Below are 25,483 nucleotides of genomic sequence, written 5' to 3' on the forward strand. Positions count from 1 at the left end.
AAATGAGTTGTAGTTATAAAATAATAAAGTGAGTTTTCTTAATTGGATCTCAAATTATAATTAAAGTAAATGTTAGAAAAGCAGTATTTGAAAATCTTTTGAACGTTTTTGGCAAAAATATGTACCTTCTGGTAAGGTGGATCAACAGTACTTGATTTAATAGATGTTCGTGATTATCTCCACTAATTGGATGGGAGCAGAGGTGTGAATAATCTAAAAATTATACTAGTATTCCATTCTTCTAAACTCTCTATTCTTGAATCATTTCAGATTAATAGAAAAATACTTTTAGGTTTCCCATGGAAATGACTTCATAGAATCTCAGTTTAACAAAATGCTTTGACTTTTATAGTGTATAGGTATAATAAATGGTCATTAAAAGAAACTGCTGTAGTATACTCTGTCCATTATGGTTTTTTTTTTTGTGTGAGGAAGATTGGCCCTGAGCTAACATCTGTTGCCAATCTTCCTCATTTTACTTGAGGAAGATTTATCCCTGAGCTAACATCTGTGCCAGTCTTCCTCCATCTTGCATGTGGGACGCCGCCACAGCATGGCTTGATGAGCAGTGTGTAGGTCCGCACCCAGGATCCGAACTTGTGAACCCCAGGCCACCAAAGCGGAGCACGTGTACTTAACCACTACGCCACTGGGCTGGCCCTAGCCGTTACGTTTTTAATGTCCTTTGTATCATGGGCTATGATAAATACCTTTTTGAATTTTGTTCAAGTAAAAAGTTTGTCTCTCCCAATGAGCTAATATGTAACTCACCTTACCTTTTTCCTTTTTGTCTTCCTCTCCATCCCCTCTTGTTTTAAATTACTATTTTAACCTTCCCTTGCTGGGGGTAAAATTTTATGCTCACTAGCCTATCTCCTTTTTTTATTACTTTACTTTTATTTTCTTATGTTATCGTCCTGATGTATTGTGTTTTTTTTTTTTAATTGGCAACCACACTCAAATTAAAATACTCTTTGCAAGTAGATAAGGGGTAAATAATAAATAGAATATAGTGAATTAATCCAAAGGGATATTTATGCTTAGATTTGAAATATAGTTTTATTCTTTTTGGTGTATTTGAGACTTTTTCATATTCTTTTACTTCAAGCAAAATAAACCAAACTTGGAATATCTCCTAATAGAAACTAGGAAACTTCCTGGCTTCTGCTTATTCTGTATTAGGAAAGACCTATTCTTAAGGTAACATTAAGTATGCCTATTTTTATCTTGTAGATTCTGTTCATATCTAAACATCATAACTTCTTCTAGCAGCCAGTTTGGTATTATTTGTGCCTGGGGGTAAAATTTTGAGTTCCTTGCTGAAAAGGCTCTTTGTTCTTGCTCTTGCTGCCAACTGACATATACTTAGGAAATTGTGTTCTTGGAAATCCAAATTTTCTATCTACTTTAATTATTATTTCACATTTTAAAGTAAATCTTGGCTTTTATTTTTACCTATTTAAGCAAGTGATTTTCAAACCTTTTTAAAGCAATGGAATCCTTTTAAGGACAATCAAATCTTACATGAAAATTAATGCATAGTATAGAAAATAGGTTGTTCTCATCTGTGTGCCAGGGGCTTTTCGTGCATTATATATTCCTGAAAGATAGTGGATAAGTCTTAAGCACATCTGGTACTTATCACTTTATTTCTGTTTAATCTAGACGACAAAAGGCTAGAGAGAGGCAGCAGAAATTGCTTGCAGAGTTTGCTTCAAGACAGAAAAGCTTCATGGAAACGGCAATGGATGTTGGTAAGTCAAAATTTGTTAGTTTAGAACTCTCATAATTATAGTTATTACTTGAAGGATTATCTAGTCCAGTCTTTCACCAGTTTTAAGCATACAGACAGATGACTTCTAGTCTTTATTTAAACAATAGAGTGATGGAAGATCAGACCTTTATTATAAGCAGTCCATTCTGTTGTTGAGTAGCTTCAGTTGTGAGAAAGTTCTTCCTGATGGAAGCAATACAGTGTCTTCTCTCTGTTCTCTTCTGTTAAACTGTCTTTCAGATTTGTGAGGTGCACCAATATGCATTTACTTATTCTGATCTTTTCCGGTGAATTATCCTAAGAGCCTTAAAATAGTTTTCAAATACTGTTAATGCCTCCTTCTTCTGCCACTTCCTTCAGTATTTATTAAAATCAGGTGCACTTCTCACTTCCCTTAGGGTTTGTACAGTGAAAGGGGATGCCATTTTCCTGTATAATGGTAGATTGCTATGAGTAATCTTTTACAAACATTGAAGAAATAGGTTAAATTTCAGTCTTCGGTTAACCAGGATACTCCCTTCCCTGACTACTTCCTACATTCCAGTGAAATTTTCTTGCTTTATTTTTTTTATTTTACTTTTTTTACTTGCTTTTTATCACTTGTTTACTTTAAATTGTCAAGGTTGCTAACATTTTATTTTGTAGTCGCAGTCAAGTTTTCCATCCAAAGGTGACTCTAAAAGTTGAAAACAATATGACTTTTTGAGTTTGAGTACAGGACTAAGTAGTGTGCTAGGATTCATTTACTTTTTTTGAGTCTAGTGGCCTGACTCTTAGATCACCTTAAGGAGACTGTATTTAGTATATAGCTTCTTTTCTTGCAGTCTCTCAGTTGCTAAAAACCACGCCACTCTTTAGTCATTTCTTCTTGGGCTGTGATTTTGTTATATTGTCTTTTGTTTTTCCTGAAGTTTCCAACTGCCCTTTTTTCTTAACTAATGTGCCTTTATGATACCCACTCAATCCTACTGTCTTTTGCATGGAATTTTGTACCATTTTGGTCCATTTTCTCTGTAGGCATGCTGTACAGTCATTACCTTGGGATTTTCCTCTTGTTCGTTGATCTGGGTTTTCCTGCATCTTACATCATCTCTTTTTTTGATTTCGTTATGTTGGAATGCAGCCTCAAGTATATTCCTAATAATGCTTATATGGAGGCTAAGCTTTCTGATTCTTTATATTTCTGGATGGGACTCTGGTCTCCTCTCATGCTTGATTGTACATTTGGATGCGTGTAGACTTCCAGATTGATGCACATTTTCTGTCACAACTGTGAAGGCAATACTCTTGTCTTTTGCCATTCATTTGGTGAGAAGTCTGGTTGTTATCTGTTTCTCATTCCTTTGTAAGTGAGCATTTTTTCCATTTGTTATGACACTTTCATAATTGTCTGATCCTTAGAGATGTGAAATTTTATGATTTGTGTCTAGGTGGATCTTTTTTCGTTCTCCTTAGTACTCAATGGGCCTTTTCAGTCTGAAGATTCCTGTCTTTGAAACTCTTAAGAATTGTTTTTCCTCTGATTTCCTTGATAACTAGTGTAGCCCTTCTCTAAGATGACCCTCAATGATCCACGCCTCCTGGTATTTATGCCCTGTGTAGCCTTCTCCCATTTGCATCAGAATTAGTGTGTATGAGCACTGGAATATGACAGAAGTGATAGTATGTTTCTGAGATTAGATTATGAAAGACACTGTGGCTCCTGTCTTGATTGTTTTCTCTCTCTCGGATTACTCATTCTGGGAAGAGCCAGCTGCCATGTTGTTAGCGGCCCTATGGAGAGGCCTATGTGGTAAGGGACTGAGGCTACTGAGTGAGCTTGAATGTGAAACTTCCAGCTCCAGTCAAGCCTTCAGACGGCTACAGCCCAGCCGTTAGTTTGAAAGTAATCTCGTAAGAGATCTTGAGCCAGAACCATACAGCTAAAGTGCTCCCAGATTCCTGACCCTCAGAAACTGTCCGATAATAAATGTAGGTTTAAGCCACTGAGTTTTGGGGTAATTTGTTATATAGCAACAGAGAACCATTACAATACTTTTCTCCTATTTTCTGTATTCTTTTTTTGTGGGACTTTTACTAGTTGGATGTTGAATCTCCTCAAGTGATCTTTTAATCTTTTGTCTTTATCTTTTATATCATGTGTTTTTTTGCTTTACATGCTTAGAAATTTCCTCTCTTCAGTATCTTAGTCCTACTTTTTTTATAGTACTTTTTCTCAAATCTTTCTGAATGTGTTAGAGGTCTCTCTGTCTCTAAATTATCCTTTACTTTTCTGAATTACTTTTTAAATTTACATTGGTCTTTCATGTTTTTAGTTTTCCTCATTTGCCTGATGATCCTTGATTGTCCTGGAAAGATGGTCTGGGTAGCTACTTTTGGTTTACTTTACTGAGGTGTAAATAGGTTTAATCCTAGTAATTCTCTCCAGTCTGTGTATTTGGGTGAGATGTGTCGACTGTCAGACTGAGATTAGAGTGCGGGGACAGCAGACTGCTCTGTTTGGGCCCCCAGATGTTAACACTCACACTAGAAACCGCAGTGCTCTCCAAGCAACTTTTTCAGTTTCTTTGGAGAGGAATAGACTTTTATTTTTTCCCTCTAAGGTAATTGCCAAGCCGTCTGAGTGCTCTGTTCAGTCAAGTTTGGGGAGGGAATTGGGGTGCTGAGTAGTGAAGTTCTGTATATAGTCCTTCAATCAATTATTCTGTTTCCAGAGTCGCTTCATATTTATGACTCCTGTCCTCTACCTCACTGGCTGATTCTGAGCCCAGAGTTGACATTCTAATGGACAGGTCAATTCTTCCTTTTCTGTAACTTTCTCGTAATACATAAGTGGTTGCAGGTTTTATGGCTTTCTTTTATCTGTCAGCATGTCTCCATCTCCTCCAATATTTCAGAATTTTTTTTTGCTGAGGAAAATTTGCCGTGAGCTAACACCCATTATCAGTCTTCCTCTATTTTGTATGTGGGTTGCCACCACAGCACAGCTGCCACCGAGTTGTGTAGGTCAGTGCCTGGGACTGAACCAGGGCCGCTGAAGTGGAGTGCACTGAACTTAACCACTAGCCCATGGGACCAGCCCCCAATCTTTCAGAAATTTTACTGACATTTCTTATTTGTTGGCTGGTGAAATTTTCGTCCACAGCTCCATCCTTTTTCTATATTTTTGTGGGACTATTTCTTCATGTATTTTTTTACTTTTATTTCAGTAGTTTTTTAGAAGGAATGAGAGACAGAAGCATGTGGTCAATGTGCGATCTTGAGTTAGATACTTACTAATATTTATTATTATAATGTGTCAAGTTAAAATTTCTGTTATTAAAAAAGCATTAAATTTTTATTATAAAAACTTAGAAAACACATATAATCAAAAATAAAAAAATAATCTTATATATATGTATTTTTTTTTGTGAGGAGATTAGCCCTGGGCTAACATCTGTGCCCATCTTCCTTTACTTTATATGGGACACTGCCACAGAGTGGCTTGACAAGCGGTGCGTCCATGTGCACCTAGGATCCGAACCCAGGAACCCCGGGCCACCTAAGCAGAGTGCATGCACTTAACTGCTATGCCACTGGGCCGGCCCAATAATCTTATATTTTTACTACCAGATTTCCTAATCCAGACTGTATCCTTACAAATCTTTTTCTAAGTATGTATGTATATAAATGTATTTTTTACTAAAATGAGATAATTTTGCACACTATTTTTTCTTATGAAAAATTTCAAACATAAAGAAAAGCTAAAGGAATAGTATTATAAATTCCCATATACCAATATAACCTTCACCTAGTTAATGTTTTTCTATGTTCTCTTGCTCTCTCTCTAATAAATGAAGTGAGTTATAGACATCATGATGCTTTACTCCTAAATATTTCAGCATGCATGTCCTAGGATTGAGAATATTCTCCTGCTCAAACACAATATGTCATACATAAGAAATTACTTTTTCCTACAGAATAAAGGAAATAGCTTCAAAATACCAAACTTGATATTATGTTAAACAACAAAATTATTGAATTAAGTTAAAAAATTTAAAATTATTTGCAGATCATTTTGTCCTTCAGTGTATTCCACTTAGGGTATATAGTTAAAGTTCTGTGTTCTAAAGTCACTTAAGAGCAGTCCTTTTTTTGGGAGGTGGTGTAACCAGTTTGATGTACAGTTTAGTTTGTTTGCAACTTTAGGAACTTGAAAAAAAGCTTAGTTAATAATACTTCTAGAAATTGTTTTTATCTGCTACCTCCCACTCCCATGTGAGATGAAACAAAAACATTTTCTGAGAAATTGATTGGGCAAAGAACCCAGAGGAGGTTAGGTGGTAGGTATTGTCTTGAATAGGAGCATGGTCACCTTTTCTTCAGAGGAGAGTGGAGGGAAGGAGGAAAGAGTGGGTGGAAATAGAGGTAGATTCCCCTGGGAGTAAGGGAAATGGGAAGTGAAGGAAATCACTGAGTTGCTTCAGTTTTCAGGGGTAAGTAAAAGGTGAATTCTGCAGAGTAAAAAGAATGCCACTTGAAGCTTGAAATAGTTGTTGAGGAGAGTGGGCGATGTTGCTTACCAAGGCTAAGTATAAAGATTGATAAGCAATGCTTAGGGACCAGTTATACTCAAGATCATAAATTTGAATGTCATTAGTCTGCAGAGTTATTGACTCTCTCTTCTAAATCTTACTACCTTTTGGAAGATTTGACCTTTTTTGGCAGTAACCAGGGCACAGGAAGAACAATTGAGGGATCAGGCAGACATGATGGTTAGGAAACAGAGGCAGTTCACAGAAGCTGTCAGGATAATGAGCTCTGCTCTCTCTCAGTCCAAATTCTTGCATGCCGCAGTGGTGACAGGTGAGGTAATATAGACTCATGAGCACTTGGTTTATTTATGTGGGTCTTGGCCATGCCAGTAGGATTCTGAACCATTTAGATTTGTATATTCCTTTTATTTATAACTCAGTTCCTTCCCAAAGATTTGACCCTGAAAACCCCCTGGAGACCCTATTTTTCATCCATTGCCCAAGATAAAAATTGCAAAATCACATGTTGATCTGCCTCCAATTACTATTTGCTTCATTTGCATGTAACATTATGTGTTATGATATTATTAACACACAAAGCAGGGCCACACCTGAGGTACCTTCTGGCAGTAGTACCTCAAATTCCTTTTGTCTTCTTGCTTTATTTCCTAGCTGTGTTCTAAGAATGTAAACAAGCTGTAGTTGCGTCTTTCTTATTTTACCTTTATCTTTGTGTATGAGAGATGTTCTCCTAAGATGTCTAGTCTAACAACATAACATACAGAATGTTTCAGATTTATAGCACACAGTACTTTACAAATCCTCTAATCAAATATAGTGCATTAGGTAAAAAATTAAGGACAAAAGCTTTCTCTCCGAATGTACCAGATCTCTGTGATTAGTACTCTTATTTATCTGTTGTTTAATGCCTTTCTGTAGTTATCAGGTGTCTTATATGAAGAGACTCACCTCTGCATTTCCTTCCATCCTTCTTTCCTGATCATTATCCCCCATTATTTAGTTTTACTAGCCATCTAGGTGTAGGAGTCAAGATGTTAGATTATAACCTTGATCACTTAAGGTTTATTAGATAGATATGGCTGAAAGACAACAGAATTGAGTTCCAAGTGAGAGTTCAGATACTTAATATAGAGTAAGAATTTATTTTGGAAATTATTTTCTGATCTTACATTTTTTTTTCATTGAGTTATAATTGACTTTATAACATTATATTAGCTTCAAGTGTGCAACGTAATGATTGGAATTTGTATATGTTGCGAAGTGATCACCATAATAAATCTAGTTAACATTCATCATCATACATAGTTACGCATTTTTTTTTCCTTGTGATGACAACTTTTAAGATTTACTCTGTCAGCAACTTTCAAATATACAGTGCACTATTAACTGTAGTCACCAGGCTGTTCATTACATCCCCAAGACTTATTTGTTTTATAACTGGAAGTTTGTACCTTTTGACCACTTTCACTCTTTTCATCCAACCCCTGCTCCCTGCCTCTGGCAACCACTGGTCTGTTCTCTGTATCTGAGTTCATTTTTTAATTAAAGATTCTACATATAAGTGAGATCACACAGTATTTGTCTTTCTTTGTCTGATTTACTTCACTTAGCATAATGCCCTCAAGGTCCATCCGTTCAAGGTTGTCACAAATGGCAAGATTTCCTTATTTTTTATGGATGAATAATATTCTTTTGTATATTTTTATACACCACATTTTCTTTATCCATTCATTCATTGATGGATACTTAGGTTGCTTCTATGTCTTGGCTATCGTAAATAGTGCTGCAGTGAATGTGGGGGTGCTGCATCTTTTGACTTAGTGAATACTCAGAAGTAGAATTGCTGGATCATATGGTAGTTCTCTTTTTCATTTTTTGAGGAACCTCCATACCATTTTGCATAGTGGCTGCACCATTTTACATTCCTACCAACAGAACACAAGGATTCCCTTTTCTCCACAATCTCACCAACGCTTGTTATTTTCTGACTTGTTTGATAATAGCAATCCTAACAGGTGTGAGGTGATATCTCATTGTGGTTTTGATTTGCATTTCCCTGATGATTAGTGATGCTGACCACCTTTTTATGTATGTTTGTATATCTTTGGAAAAGTGTCTGTTCTGCCCATTTTTTAATTGGATTATTTGGGTTTTTTTTTGCTATTGAGTTGCTTGAGTTCTTTGCAGATATATGATTTGCAAATATCTTCTCCCATTCAGTAGGTTGCCTTTTCATTTTATTGATGGATTCCTTTGCCGGGGAGAAGCTTTTTAGTTTGGTGTAGTCCCACTTGTTTACTTTTGCTTTTGTTGCCTTTGCTCTTGGTATCACACATATACTGTATTTTAATTGTAGAAATTGTATGGTACAGAAAAGCATAAAGAAGGACAGATTTTATCCCTAATTCCACCATCCAAAAGGCATGTGCATTACTGATGATACTCTATAGTTCAATTTTGTATCTTACCTTTTTATCTAATATTTTAGCATAAAAAATCCCTATATTATTATTAAAACTCCTGGTATTTTTAAAAACTTTATTGGAGAGGTAGCATAGTATAGTGGTTTATGAGCATGGACTCTGGAGCCTGACTGCCTGAGTTTATATCTCAGCCACATCATTGCCTGGAGTAATTTACTTACCCTCTCTCTGGTTTCCCCATAGTTAAAAGGGGATTATTATACTACCGACTTCATAGGCTTGTTGTGAGTATTGAATGTATTAGTACATTTAAAATGCTTAGAGCATAGTGCTTGGCACATAATAGGTGTTTATAAGTATTGGCTATTACTATTATTACTTTTATTCTATAATTTACTTAATAATTCCCTCATAATTTGATTTCATTTTTTCTAATTTTAATTATTGTCAACATTGTGTACACAAAACTTTTTCTGTATTTTATGTCTGGGTGTAAGAGTATGAATATTGGGGGATGATGATGATGATGATGATATATATTTTTGTATGTTAACTGTGTACCCAGCACTGTGCTAAACACATTCTGTATATTGGCTTATTTGTCCTGACATACCCTTAAGATAGGTGGTATTATCCCAGATGAAGATGCCTAGACTTAGATTAAATAATTTCTCTGAGGTTTTACAGTAAATGGTAGTGCCTGGGCTATATCTCAACAAAGTTTGTCTGCTCTTTACTGTTTCTTCAAATTTAAAGCAAATTAAGGAGAGTTACGTCACCCCTCCTCCTCAAGTTGGTAGCCTGGAGATATGAAGGGACAGATATGAGAATAGTTGCAAAGTAAGAATGAATAGACCTGATGATTGATTGATTGGTTGATTCAGACACAAAGCACAAGATAGAAGGGATATTCAACATGTTTGGAAAGTTTTATTTATTTTATAAAAAACCAGAATGAAAAGAATACTGCTTTTCCAATAGCTGAAGCAAAAATCCTTGAAGTACCTCTATTAGTCTAGCTTGGTTATAGGGTCAGCTCCACACAAATCACATGAATTGAAAGTGAGTGGTGAGGGGGGTGATTGTCCTAAACAAAAATTGAGGTCTATTGTTAGCAGAAGGAGCAATAGATACTAGGTAGATAGAAATAGTATCTGTCCACAGTACCTATCCTTTAAGATTTCATTTGGAAAGTGGGGTAGTCCAAGCAAGAGCTGGCATAGAGCAGGATTTGGTTCACTTTTATTGTTAGTTGTGGAGGCAGCTGTTTATTTTGTTATTTAATAATATAGTTTAACTTGAGATTTATCCTTTTATTTTTTAACAATATAAACAAATATGCATATATTTACTTATGTATGCTACCATTTATGTAAGAAGGGGTTTGGGGATATAAATATATTTGTATATTTTATATTGAGATATAAAAATATTCATATTCCTAGTGTCTCCTTGTTAGGTAATTGATAATATACTATGTACTCTTTCTCTACCTTGCTTTTTTTTACTTAACATTGTATCCTGGAGATCCCACCATGCAGTGTATAGACATATTCTTCATCCCCTTTTCTAGCTGTATAGGCTTCTATTTTGTAGATTTTCCGTAATTAATTCAGATGAGATCTGGCGCGTTCATGGTAGTATGGCTGTAGCCTTCCATAGTTTATTCAAATGGGTTTCTATTATTAGACATTTGGGTTGTTTTCAGTCTTTTGCTATATAAATAGTACTGCAGCAAATATCTTTATGCATATATCTTTTTGTTTTTTGATGATATATCTGTACAATAGATTTCTGGAAGTGGGATTCCTGGGTCAAAGGGTAAATGCATTTGTAATTTTGCTAGATATCAGCAAATTCCCTTCATAGGGTTTGTACTGTTTTACATTCCCACCAAGTGTGTCAGAGTATCAATTTCCCTATATCCTTGTCATTGGAATATGTTATCAAATTTTGTATTTTTGGTAATTTGGGAGGTAAAAAGAAATGGTGTTGTGGTCCAGTAGGTTACTAGCAAGTACCTCTCAGTTGTAGTTAAAAATTAAGTAGGATTAGTGTTGTTAAAACCAAATAAAACACTCATAATTTTGGATCAATTTATGCAATAAAGAAAATTCTCTGTGCCTACCACTAGGCTGCAGACCATGCTTTACCCTGTGATATTTGTGTTTTGCAGTTGACTGTTTCCCAGGGGAGGCCTAGTGTTTTCAAACAAAAATATATTTCGCCTGATTGTGAGAGCGCTAACTATATCATCCCTGCATCATCATCCATTCTTTCCTCTGTTCATCCATAACACTCCATAAACACAAAAGCAAAACATGCAGCAAAAAGATATGTGATTATTTTACAAATACTTATTTTAGTTTAAATTAATCCAGTGAATTCGTAAGTGTAAAAGTTAAAAGTAAAGGCAAAGGCTATTTTGTAATTAAAGATTAATTTTATGTGAAAATAGACTTTAAGCAATTTTAACCAATATTAGAATAAGAAATTTTATGTAATAATGTAAATGTAAACTCTGGAAGTAGAATTATAATATTTATGAATGCTGAAGCTTTTCATTCTGATGATATTAAAATTAATGGTTGACGAATAAGTTGATATTAAAATGCTACTGTTGGAAAATGATTTTTTTCTTTCTTTTTTTTTTTTTTTTTGAAGATTGGCCCTGAGCTAACATCTGTTGCCAGTCTTCCTCGTTTTTTCCTTTTTTTCCTCCCCAAAGCCCAAGTAGATAGTTGTATGTCATAGTTGTACATCCTTCTAGTTGCTCTGATTTTTTTCTTAAACTTAAAATATTCTGAATGGAAACACCTTTATCACTTTAAATGTTAACTTTCGAGACTCATATCTTAGTAAGGCAGAGTTCTTCAATTCTTTTGGAAAGTTACATATTGTAATTAACATATAGTAGAAACATTATGGTAGTTAGCAATTGCTAGGAAACAAATCACCCCAAAATTTAGTGATTTAAAACGACAACCATTTGTTATTTCTCATGAGTCAGTGGGTTGGCTGGTAGTTCTGCTGATTTGGACCAAACTTTTCTGCAAAAGGCTTAGCTGATCTCATCTGGGCTCACTCATGGATCTGCAGTCTCCTGGTTGGTTGACTGGGAACTGGCCTGAGCTGGTGGGACAACTTGGCTCTGTTCCTTGTTGGCTGTCTTTCTCCAAGAGGCTAGCCCAGACTTTTTCTCATGTAGGTGGCAGAGTTGAGAGCGAAAGAGAGAAAGCATGCAAGACCACTTGAGGCCTAGTCTTAGAAAGGCATACTGTTATTTCTGCCGCATTCTCTTGTCTAAAGCAAATGAAGGCTAGCCCTTATACAAAGAGTGGGGAAAGAAGATTGTACCTCTTGATGGCAGGAATTGTGAAGTCACATTGCAAAGATCACGGATACAGAGGGGAGTGGAGAATTGGAGTCTTTTTGTAGTCATTCTAACACAGTAATTGTAAACAGAACTTTGGCAGATTAAAATAGCCTTCAAAAGAATTACCTGCTTAATTCAGATAGATTCTTTTCTGTTCATGTAAAACCAAACAAATGAATTAACTATTGCTTTATTTATCTTTTTTGCCTATGTTATAATAATATTAATTATGGTCATTTAAAATAGGCACTTTTGTTTTAAAAGGGCAAGTGTCAATTTTACACAAACGTTAAATTTTAATTGTTTTGAAAGCCAAAGTAAGATTTGAGAATTGAAGGGTTATTTGTAACTAGAATATTTTCATTATTAGTAAGGTTTCTGGTAGCACTTGGATTAATCATATTTGACTATTACTCTCTCAGTTTTGCGTCTGTCTTCATTCATTTAGTTTATGTAGAGAAAATCATTGTAATCTCTTCATTGCATCAATTTGCAGGACATATCCTTTTAGAATTTTTTTTGGTGTGGAAAATATCTGCAGATGTTGATGTGTGCATGCAGTTGGCAGAGTTAAGTATCTTTATTATAACACTTAGTACAGAAAATATCTAGTTATATTGTTCATTTAATGTGCCTTAAAATTTTTTTTATTGAAATATAACATACAGAAAGAAAAGTACATTTATCATGATTATAGCGCTGTTTGAGTTTTTAAAAACTGGATATCACTGTGTAAGCTGCATCCAGATTGAGAAACAAAACATTACCAACATCCCATAAGCCCCCTTTGTGTTCTCTGTCACTGCCTCTTCCAAAAGTAACCAATAGCCTTACTCCTAATCCTATATATTAGTTTTGCCTGTTTTTGTTCTTTATGTAACTATTTACATTCAGTATGTCCTCTTTGAGCCTGGCTTCTTTTAGAATAGAGTGTTGTTAATTACTGTTTTTCCGTGTCTTTATCTATAGCTGAGAAACAATAATAACATTTAAATACAAGCATTTAATTTGGTCATAGGGCCATTTAAATCTTAACTAAAATTTTGAAATTGGGTACCAGAATGACAGAATCAGTCATGAATTACCAATATATTTTAATTCATTTTAGAATATACAGAAGCAGTGATTTTCTTCATCTTTTAAGAAATAAGCCCTGATCTTTTTAGTTTCTTGAAGAAAAACAAAAAGGGACATTAGTGTCTGTAATTATTAAAATCAGAATTCAAATAAAAATCACTGTGCTTGAAAAATAGGTCATCTATTTTATTTTCATGCCTTTAACACCGTAGAAGATTGTCAAGCCTTTCTTTTAAAAACTCTCGAAAAGGTGACTTAGCAGCCTCTTTGGTAATGTGTTTTGGTATTAGGAGTTCCTTGAAGTTTTCAAGTTGATTGTACCAAGACATAAAAAAAGGACAATGATCTTTGCGTGTGAGATAGGGTTAATGAATTCTAGTTCTTTGGCATTTAACATGAGACTGTATTATTTTATGACACTTGGTCAGATATTTCTGTATTATCATTTGAACTTGAGAGTAATCAGACACATTCCTTCTTTTCTGTACTAAAGTTTTCTCCCTAAAAAACAAAGTAATCACATAGCAGATTTTAATGGCCTCTGGTAGTTTCTTTTGAAATGTTCTTTTCAGTTTGACCCATTAATCTTATTTTCATAGACAGTGAGCTATCTGGTTCCAATTCCATTCATGTATTGTTTTTTCTCTGATTTCTTTATTGGCTCCTTTTTTATTTCCATTGATACTGTGCATTATCCAAAGTTTTATTTTAGGTCTCTGCCGCTTTTCCTCTGAGTTACTCTTAATAAATATCAGATATATGTTTATCTGTATGAATTTATATTAAAACGTATCTAAACTTTACATCTTTCTTTCTCTATCATGTACTTTTGTATATTTCTTTAGGTATGCCTCCATCTTTTAAACATGTCATTAATCACTTGTGCTTCCCTAGTCTTCCTAATCCCCTCTACTCATTTCTTTGCTACTATAAGCAACATCACAGCTTCATGAATTTACGAGTCTAGATAGTAGACTCAAAAATCATTATTGACTCAATATTTTATTTCTTGCTGTTAATATTATATTGCCAGAAGATTACTATTTTCTATAGTAGTTCTTTTTTATTCATATATATGGTCATATCTAAATGATTTCTCTACATAAAAAATATATATTGATAATTATTATTGCTAAGATATAATCACTAGAATTGAAAGTAAAGGAGAAATAGTTTATTCCTCTTTTATCTCCTAGTAAATACTGCCATTTCTTTCCAAGAGCTGCCATGTTATTATAAATTTCCCCTTTGAGGTGCCTCAAAGAAAACTAAAACAAATAATCTCCCCTATTTCCTTAAACTATAATATTTTAAGTGTTCTGTTTTGATACAAATATCTTTGCCTCTGTATTTTTGGTTTCAATTTTATAGGTGAATGATACAACAACATCAGAACTGTATTTAACCATATATTATTTAAAGTCTTTCATTATATCAACTAATTGCATTTTTTTGTCTAACTCTTTCTGAGTAAACATTTTACTTTAGAAAGGTAACTTTTTCCATAGTTTTGTTACTGCATAACTTTAGTGATGTCGAAGCTCAAAATTATTTGAACTTGATTTTTTTTTTCACATTTTTGTTGAAGAGAGATTTTTCTCCTTAGGAATTAAGAACTGTAACTTTTTTTCCTCAGATTCTCCTGAGAACGATATTCCTATGGAGATCACCACAGCAGAACCACAAGTTTCTGAGGCAGTATATGATTGTGTTATTTGTGGACAGAGTGGCCCCTCCTCTGAAGACCGACCTACAGGATTAGTTGTACTGTTACAAGCATCCTCAGGTAAAATCAAAGTAATTTTTCATTGGGAACATTTTAGAGCCAAAGTATATACAACAGATTAATAAATATCTGTATTAAATGAAAGTTTTGTCTGTCTAGATATAGCTATAGATCTATACAGGCATACCTCCTTTTATTGCACTTTGCAGATATTGAGTTTTTTACAAATTGAAGGTTTGTGGCAACCCTGTGTTGAGCAAGTCTGTTGGCACCATTTTTCCAGTAGCATTTGCTCACTTTGTGTCTCTGTGTCACGTTTTGGTAATCTCGCAATATTTCAAATGTTTTTATTATTATTGTATTTATTATGGTGATTGGTGATCTTTGATGTTATTATTGTAATTGTTTTGGGGCACTACGAACCACGCCCGTGTAAGATGGCAAACTTAATTGATAAATGTTTTGTATGTTCTGACTGCTCCACTGGCTGGCCATCCTCTCTCCCTCCCCCTCCTTGGGCCTCCCTATTCCCTAAGACACAACAGTATTGAAATTAGGCCAGTTAATAACCCTACAATGGCCTCTAAGTGTTCAAGTGAAAGGAACATTTGCACATCTCGCACTTTAAATCAAAAACTAGAAATAATTAAGCTTACTAAAGAAGGCTTGTCTAAAGCCAAAATAGGCCGAAAGCTGGGCCTCTTGTCTAGTTAGCCAAATTGTGAATGTAAAGGAAAAGTTCTTGAAGGAAATTAAAAGTGCTACTCCAGTGAACACAGGAATGATAAGAAAGTGAAATAGCCTTATTGCTGATATGGAGAAAATTTTAGTGGTCTGGATAGAAGATAAAACCAGCCACAACATTCTCTTAAGCCAAAGCCTAATCCAGATCAAGGCCCTAACTCTCTTTAATTCTGTGGAGGCTGAGAGAGGTGAAGAAGCTGCAGAAAAAAAGTTTGAAGCTAGTGGGGTTGGTTCCTGAGGTTTAAGGAAAGAAGCTGTCTCCATAACATAGAAGTGCACTGTGAAGCAGCAAGTGTTGGTGTAGAAGCTGCAGCAAGTTATCCAGATCTAACTAAGGTAATTAATGAAGTTAGCTACAGTAAACAACAGATTTTCAATGTAGACAAAACAATCCTATATTGGAAGAAGATGCCATCTAGGACTTTCATACCTAGAGAAGAGAAGTGCATGCCACGCTTTAAAGCTTCAGAGGACAGGCTGACTCTTGTTAGGGGCTAATGCAGCTGCTGACTAAGTTGAAGCCAGTGCTCATTTATCATTCCAGAAATCTCAGAGCCCTTAAGAATTATGCTAAATCTATTCTTCTTGTGCTCTATAAATGGAATGAAGCCTGAATGACATCATATCTGTTTACAGCATGGTTTACTGAATATTGTAAGCCCACTGTTGAGACCTACTGCTCAGAAAAAAAGATTCCTTTCAAAATATTACTGCTTATTGACAGTGCACCTCATCACCCAATAGCTCTGATGGAGACGTACAACAAGATTAATGTTGTTTTCATGTGTGCTAACACAACATCCATTCTGCAGCCCATGGATCAAGGAGTCATTTCGATTTTCAAGTCTTATTACTTAATAAATAAATATATTTTGTAAGGTTATAGCTGCCATAGGTAGTGATTCCTCTGATGGATCTGGAAAGTAAATTGAAAACCTTCTGGAAAGGATTCACCATTCTAGATGTCATGAGAACATTTGTGATCATAGGAAGAGGTCAAAATATCAACCTTAACAGGAGTTTGGAAGAAGTTGATTCCAGCCCTCATGGTTAACTTTGAGGGGTTCAAGATTTCAGTGGAGGAAGTAACTGCAGATGTTTTGGAAGTAGCAAGAGAACTAGAATTAGAAGTGGAGCCTGAAGATGTGACTGAATTGCTGCAATCTCACAATAAAACTTGAACAGATAAGGAGTTGCTTCTTATGGATGAGCAAAGAAAGTGGTTTCTTGAGATGGACTCTATTCCTGGTGAAGATGCTGTGAAGATTGTTGAAATGGCAACAAAGGATTTAGAACTTACATAAATTTAGTTGATAAAACAGCGGCAGGGTTCAAGAAGAGTGACTCCAATTTTGAAAGAAGTGCTGCTGTGGGTGAAATGCTGCAAAACAGCATCGCATGCTACAAAGAAATCGTTCATGAAAGGAAGAGTCAATTGATGCAGCAGACTTCACTGTTGTCTTATTTTAAGAAATTGCTGTAGGCCCCCTAAAATTCAGCGGTCACCACCGTGATCAGTCTGCAGCCATCAACACTGAGGCAGAACTCTCCACCAGCAAAAAGGTTATGACTTGCTGAAGGCTCAGATGATGGTTAGCATTTTTAGCAATAAGGTATTTTTAAATTAAGGTATGTAAATTTTTTATACATAATGCCATTGCACACTTAATAGACTACAGCATAGTGTAAAGATAGCTTTTATATGTACTGGGAAACCGAAAAAATTCGTGTGACTCGCTCTATTGTGATATTAACTTTATTGCAGTGGTCTGGAACTGAACCTGCAGTATACAGCCTTGCCTGTGTAGCAAGGATCAATTTAGATCTGTATAGTAAAGATTCTTAATCTGGTTTTATCTCATTTTCCTGGACATAAGTGTTAGAAGAATCCCTTAACAGAGAGATGTCTCTATATATTACACAATCTTTTTCCTTAAAGCTTGATGGTATATTACCAATGCTACGTGGCCAATACCTGAGTTAAGCTTTCTTGGCAATTTAATTGTTCTAAAATCTGGAAGCATATTAAGGTCAGAAATATTGTCAATTTAAATATTTTATTACATAAGACATTTTCAGATAGCCTTACCCTTATTTCTTGAGCTATTAGGAACAGTTTTTCTTGAAACAGCTTGCTGATTGATGTTTGCCAATCTATAGTTAAATATTTTTTTGATTTGAGGGATTTGTCTGAATGCTCTCCATCCTTTCTCATACTGAAGTGTTTTGAGGTTGTGATAACTCTTACACACTCTAGTCTCAATGAATTCAGTCCTTTTTCAACAGGACTGTGTGTGAAGCAAAGAGAAAATAAAATTCTTACATATTTCTCCAGAGCATTTTTTTGGTAGGGTATTTACTCTCTGATTTAGTATGGTAAGTGGAAAGAGGTATAAGAGACTCCCCTGAGTTCAAATACAGGTGTTGCTTGACATAATCTGGCCAAGTTGGTTGCCTTCTTTTGAATATAGAGGTAATAGGCAAAAGGATCTAATGTGGTGCCTGGGAAATTAGTTTCTCCACCTGTTGGGAATTTCATTTCCCAAATGAAATTGATTTGGGAAACCCCAATTGAATAGGACATTCGAGTAGAGCTGCCAAGACCAGAAATGCATCCTAAAAAGGGAATGTGTGGGAGTATTGACTACTGTTGCAGCTACTTCTCTTTTTTACTACTGTGAGGAAACCATAGTAACCAAAGTATTGCTGCTTGACTGTCTATAACTTCTTCACCAAATGCTTTATAATCATCAACTTAATGTTTTATTTATTCATTCATTCCACAAATATTTATTGAGCACCTAGATGCCAGACACTATTCTAATGCGAAAAAAAAACAAAACAAAGTTCCTGCCCTAAGGCAGCTTACGTTCTTGTTGTTTTAAACTTTTATCTGTTCATTATTTTATAGTTTTTCAGTTGCTTTGACTTGTTACTTTATTTAATCCCTTTTTAGTGATTTTATACACTAGTTAAACTAATTATTATTGATAATTCCACTATAGTATAGCTCTCTTATTTTTTAAAGATAGAAGGAAAAGAATAAGAAACTAACATTAAAAAGCATTAAATCTGAGTGATTTTAATTGGAACTCTGGCTGTTTCCTCCCTTTCCTTCTTAGCCTCACCCCCTCACTGAAATCCTCCAACCTTTTACCACTCTTTATTTTTTCCTTGCTTCTGACTTCTTTTTTTATTTTGATCTCTTCTCTTTTTCTTTTTACATTTGTATATGGAAAATTGTAATCATATACTAAAGTAAAGAGACTCGTAAAATGAACATCCACATCCCCATCAATCTTAAACAGTGATTAACTTGTGGTTGATCTTGTTTATTCCCTCTCCCTAGAATTATTTTGAAGCAGATTCTAGACATTATGTAATTTCATCTGTAAATATTTCAGTGTTTCTGTTAAAAGGAAAGGACTTGTTTTTTTAAACATAACCACAGTCACTCCTAAGTAAATTACTTCCTCAGTACCATCAAATACCTGGTCAGTGTTCAAAATTCCCCAGTTGTTTCTAATTTACTTTGTTTAATTAATTTATTTATAATTGTAGGGTCCCCATGTAGTCTTTTAATTAATAGCTTCCCTTTATATCTCCCTTGTGCCGGCCCCCCCAGCCCCTGCATTTTACGTTTTGAAGAAAATGGATCATTGGATCATTGACGAACGTTTTTGGATGTTGCTGAATGTATCCGGTGATGTTTGGCATGTTCCCCTCTGTCCACTCTGTGTTCTCTCTGAGATATTAGCAGCACACGATGATTTTTGCCTAGATTCACCAGTTTATCAAGGATCACAAAATCTCTTTCATGTTTTCTTTGTTTATTAGCTGAAATATTTCTGTAAAAGAAATTTCACCTCATCAACTATTTTAGTTACTCTGAGTTATAGATTGTACATGAAAGGCAGAATAAATACTGTATTCTTTCCCTTTATTTACTAGTCCTCAAAATATTGAGGTAGTAGTTCTTTAGCACTTTCCAAAAATAATTAATTAGTACTTTTTGTATTATTATGACCTCTGTTGCAGTTAACTCTTCTTGAGCTGACATTCTTCCATCTTTGTTCAGTGAGAGCCTCTTCAAATTATCTCCTGAGTCCTTTTGACACAAACCTTGTAGACCTGGGACTTTACATTTTCTGGCATGGCAAGTTACACCATTTTCGTCTGATAAATTTCCTGCCCTGAAATCAGCCATTTCTCTAAGTCTTATTTTTTTTTGTAGTGGAAAATGGTATTTAGAGACCACAGTTGGGGTGTGAGGTGTGATTGTTGCTCTCGCCTTTTCTTGCGTCCACTGATTCTTTATTGGCTTGTTCTTGAAACTGTGTATCAAAGAAAAGTCCCATGCTTTCTCCCCTTAGTCTAACGTTTGACTTGTGCTGAATTACAGACATGAGATTAGGAACCCTTCAAAACACTGCTTAAATCAAGGACCTTTATAGCAGTTTTGATAAGATTTAAAGGTATTGATTTACATGCTTCTCACTATTGCACAGAATGCCTGTTGTAAACATTACTGACCTTGGGAGCTTCAGTTCTCCATAGGAGAAGAATACAATATTATATAATCTTTCTATTCTGTTAATCCTCATAATCTTTGCAAAACTTAAAGTCCAGACTTAAAGTCAGTGTTTTTATCTTCATAGTTCTTTAAAAAAGATATGTAGCAAGAAGGAAATAAATCTGACAGAACTACAGATTGAGATTTTAAACCAAATACTGATGTTCTTATCTGTAGAAAAATGCAGGCATTCAGATAAAAACATAAAAGGTGGGGAGGGGAGGGGTAGTGGAGCTGTAAAGGAGCAGAGTTTTTGTATACTATTGAAACTAATATGATATTAATTCAAACTTGATTGTTAGAAAGTGAAGATGTTAATTATAATCCCCAGGGTAACCACTTAAGAAAAAGCTAAAAAAGAAAAGAAGAAAAAGAGAAAAGAGACGATCAAGGAACCAAAACAGTACACTAGAAAATTCAATTAATCACAAAAGAAGGCAGTAATGTACAAATTGAGGAACATATAGAAAATAAATAGCAAAATGGCAGAAGTAAGGCCTTGTAAATTAGTAATTACTTGAAATATAAATTAATTAAGCTCTCCATTTAAAAGGCAGAAATTGACAGAATGGAGGAAAAAACTTGAATATACTTCCTGTAGGAGACTTTTTAGATCCAAAAACACAAATAGGTTGAAAGTGAAAGGATGAGAAAAGATATTCCATGCAAATAGTAACCAGAAGAAAGCTGGAGTGGCTATGCTAATAGCAGACACAATAGATTTTAAGTCAAAAATTGTTACAAGGGACAAGAAGGACATTATATATTGATAAATGGATCAATCCATCAAGAAAATATAACAGTTAGAAACATATACACACCAGACAGCAGAGACCCAAAATATATGAAGCAGAAATTGACAGAATTGAAGGGAGAAAGCAATAGTTTTATAGTAAGACTTGGAGACTTCAGTGCCCTGTTTTTAATGTTGAATAGAAGAACTAGACAGAAGATCAAAAAAAGAAATAAAACACTTGAGCAACACTATAAAACAATTAGACCTAACAAACTTTTATAGAACACTCTATCCAACAACAGTAGAGTACACATTTCTCAATTTTACATGGAACATTCTCCAAGATAGACTGTGTATTAGGCCACAGAACAAGTCTCAATACATTTAAAGAGATTGAAATCATCTAAAGTATCTTTTCCAGCCACAATAGAATGAAACTAGAAACCAATAACAGAAAGAAGACTGGAAAGTTCACAAATATGTGGATGTTAAATAACACATTCTTAAACAACCAGTGGGTCAAAGAAGAAATTACAAGTGAAATTAGAAAATACTTTGAGATAAATGAACATGAACACACCACATACCAAAACCTATGGGATGCGGTGAAAACAGTGCACAGAGGGAAATTTATAGCTCTAAATGCTTACGTTAAAAAAGAATATCTCAAATCAATAAGCTAACTTTAAAGTTTAAGGAACTGGAAAAGGAAAAGCAAGCTAAACCCAAAGGTAGCAGAAGGAGAGAAATAATAAAGATTAGAGCACAGATAAATGAAATAGAAAATAGGAAAACAGTAGAGACAATCAGCAAAACCAAAAGTTGGTTCCTTGAAAATATCAACAAAATTGACAAATTTTTTAGCTAGACTGACCAAGAAAAAAAGAGAACACGCAAATAACTAAAATCAGAAATGAAAGTGGGGACATTACTTACAGACCTTAAATAAAAAAGACCATAAGAGAATGTTACGAACAGTTTTGTGCCAACAAATTTGATGTCCTAGGTTAAATGGGTAGGTTCCTAGAAACATACAAACTACCAAAAATGACTCAAGAAGAAATAGAAAATTTAAACAGACCTTAAATAAGTAAAACGACTGAATCAGTAATCAAAAACTGCACAATAAATAAAAGCCCGGTACCAGGTAGCTTCACTGGTGGTTCTACCAAACATTTAAAAAATTAACACCAAACCTTCTCAAACTTGTTTTAAAAAAAAGAGGAGGGAATGCTTCCTAACTCATACTATGTGGCCAGCATTACCCTAATACCAAAGCCAGATAAAGACATCTCAAGAAAAGAAAATGATTGACCAATTTCCCTTATGAATATAGATGCAAAAATCCTCAACAAAATCCTAGCAAACCAAATCCAGCAGCATATTAAGAGGATTATACATCATGACTAATTATATTTTAGTCACTAGAATCTGCCTACTTCTGTCTCTTCTTTCTGCTGCTGCTGCTGCTGCTATAAATCTCTCCAAAACTTGGGGCCCACAGTGATCCATCCACCTGATATTCCCTTCCCTGAGAATGGCTCTTCCCATGCTTATTGTGCCTTATAGTAATGTATGGCCCTATATGTTTATATCCGCACTCCCTTTTTTTGTGCTTTGATGTTTTACAATTATAAAATGTCAGTATTAGTTTTTCCCCTCTTTTGCCTTATAGCTTTTCCCCCAACTCCTCATTTTGAAAAGTTTTATATTATACAGAAAAGTTGAATGCCCTTCACCTACACTCACCTGTTGTTAACATGTTGCCATGTTTGTTTTTCTCTTCCTCTCTTGTCTACGTAGACACACACTTTTCAGAAGAAAATTGAAGACATCATGACATTTTATCCCTAAATACTTCAGAATGTATCTCTTAAGAACAAGGATATTCTTTTATATAACCACAGTACCATTATCATACCCAAGAAATTTAATATTGATAGCATCTAATATTCTATATTTAAATTCTCCAATTGTCCCAATATTTTTTAAAGCGGATATTTTCTTTTCTTGTTCCAGGATCCAGGCAAAGATCATATATTGCATTTAGTCATTTCTTGTTAGTTTTGCTAGCTGCTTTTTAAAATTTTGGAGTCCAGGTCAGTTTTTCTGTAGAATGTCTCATTTTCTGGATTTGTGGGATTATTTCCTTATTATTAGATTCAAGTTAAACATTTTTGGCAAGGGCATTATATAGATGATGTTCCTTTCCATTGCACCACATTAGGAGGCTCATAGTTACAGTTTGTTCCATTATTGGTGATGCCAGCCAAGTTTGATCACTTGGTTAAGGTGGTAGGTAACCTCTAGGATGATACATCGAGACTCTAACAATTTACCCTGTACTTGATGTTCCTTTCTTCAATCAATGAATATGTTATCTGTTACCATCATTATTCTTTTCAATACTCAGATTTTCTCAAATTTCGCCAGTCAGACCTCCTTTAGGTCCTTACGGCCTATTCCTCAGTGTTTGAATACCTCCTTGCTCTTTATTACACACAATTCCAGGCTCACCTTGCACTTTCTCCAACCCTGGACTCAGATTTTTCTCCAAGTATCTGTTTCCTTTTAGTGAGAAACAGTATATTTACAAATAAAGTTTATTGATACTGGAGAGTCATAGCTTCTATGCATTTTCAGTGGACAGATTTTTGGAAATCATTCATCATCCGTCTGTCCATCCATGAGTTTATACTCACATTTTAGTGTTATTTTTAAACATAAATATTGGCATATTTGAAGCTTTATTTTCTCTGTAGAAGAAAATTAGAAAATCATTTTTTAGGTCTTTAAAAATATTTTAATAGTGGAGAAATTAGTGTAGCTTGTGGTAAATAACTCAGCTTTTCTTTGTGAATCAGATATATATGTTGGTTATTTAATGGGCTCTTCTCTCTGTTGTTAATGTAGTTTTAGGGCAGTGCCGTGACAACATGGAGCCAAAAAAGTTACCTATCAGCGAAGAAGAGCAGATTTACCCTTGGGATACATGTGCAGCAGTTCATGACGTGAGGCTGTCATTATTGCAGCGTTATTTTAAGGATGTAAGTGCCCTTTTTATCAAATAGTGTTTTTGTCTGCAAAATTGAAGATTATTTCCCTTCAGAGTGTTACTTTATATGTTTCTTTCTACCAAGTGTCATTCTTATTTGGAATCTGCAAGTCTATTAGAAAAAAAATTAATATGTAGTTAGTAAAGAAATGGAAATCTGTTAATGAATAAAAATTTCAGGTTATAAATGTGATACCTTTGTTTTAAATGGTGTTTATTGTGAGGTATACGAATTCAGTACAATGGAATGATAAATATTAACTCTATAAAAACTTTTAGATGTGGCATGAATATTTTATCAAGATTTTTGCCTCCTTTTTTAACTTTCCTTTAAAGATATGTAATAAAATCTCATTATGATGCTTCTTAAATGTAAAGTAAGGGCAGATTTAATTCATGGCTTCTGTGGTTTCTTGTGAACTTGGTAGATTGTTTTCCAGCTTTTTGCACCTAGGGGCTCTAGCACTCAGCTACTATTATTTAGTAGCAGCAGCATTGTTAGCTTCTCTGTATAATTTTTGTACCACTTCTGGTGTTTCCTGAGTGGATTATCAAATAGGGTTTCCTTTACCTGTTGTTTTTGGATCTGCTGTATCTTGGATTAAGTAAACATATGATAATAACTTAAAATTCTTAAAATATAAAGTAAAGCATTATTTTTAGTTAGCTATGTGAGATGGTTATCTTGATAGATTCCCAGATATAATTCTTTCTTGCCCACAATGCACTGGTTTAAATAAAAGAAACTAGTAGGATAGGTGGAAGACAGAATATTTAATTAGAGTAAACAGTAACTGAGCTAGTAATAAAGAGTCAGAGTAGAGTGTAGTTCAATGGTCTAGACTGAGGATTCTGGTGGATTCTGGAGGAGCTGATGGCCCTAGTTAGGGAGGTGTTGTGTAGGGTAGAAAGAGTCCCAGATCAGAAAAACTGAGGTTTGGTTCTGATTCTGCCATTTCTTAGCAGTATGAGCTTGGCCAAATAAATATGCTAAGACTCAATTTCCTCATCTGTAAAATAGGGCTCATAATGGTCTTTCATGCAGGAACCCACTAGGTTAGAAATTTCTTTAGATCACTTTGCACGTAATAAAGGTCAGTGTAAATGTAAAGTCGTGTTTTTAGTATTTAAGCTAGCCCATTTAGGAGGGCTCAGGTTAGGCCTTATAAGGCAGTTTGGGTTAGGTCATGAGGACCATGCTTCCATGTATTTTCAGAGGCTTTAAAATGAAATTATGATTATTTGGAAAAAGAAGCCTGTGTGTGTGCGTATACATATGTGTGTGTGCACACAAACACATACACTTTCAGACTTTTTTCTTTATTTCTTCAAATTTTTTGCAGCATATATATATTACTTTATTAATCACATACCAATATTTTCATTTTGAAGAAAAGCATGAAATTATATGCTAAGTTCTGCTTTTGCGGAAACTTACTAACACCTTTATTTAGAATTTTTTTT

At 34.6% G+C, this 25,483-nt stretch overlaps 1 protein-coding gene across 4 annotated transcripts in view; it reads left to right on the plus strand.

Moving 5' to 3' along the window:
* UBR3 (ubiquitin protein ligase E3 component n-recognin 3) overlaps positions 1-25,483 on the plus strand; it is a 240,113-nt gene that overhangs the window by 127,774 nt on the left and 86,856 nt on the right. For all 4 annotated transcript variants that reach the window (XM_014785872.2, XM_014785873.2, XM_087435378.1 and 1 more), the window contains 3 exons: positions 1,666-1,754; positions 14,822-14,971; positions 23,878-24,011. In XM_014785872.2, coding sequence (XP_014641358.2) covers positions 1,666-1,754; positions 14,822-14,971; positions 23,878-24,011 — 373 coding nt within the window. The remainder of the gene's footprint in view (positions 1-1,665; positions 1,755-14,821; positions 14,972-23,877; positions 24,012-25,483) is intronic.

This window comes from Ceratotherium simum, chromosome 9 (assembly GCF_057802395.1).
Source record: "Ceratotherium simum simum isolate JZ-2026a chromosome 9, ASM5780239v1, whole genome shotgun sequence".
NCBI classification, from domain to species: Eukaryota; Metazoa; Chordata; class Mammalia; order Perissodactyla; family Rhinocerotidae; genus Ceratotherium; species Ceratotherium simum.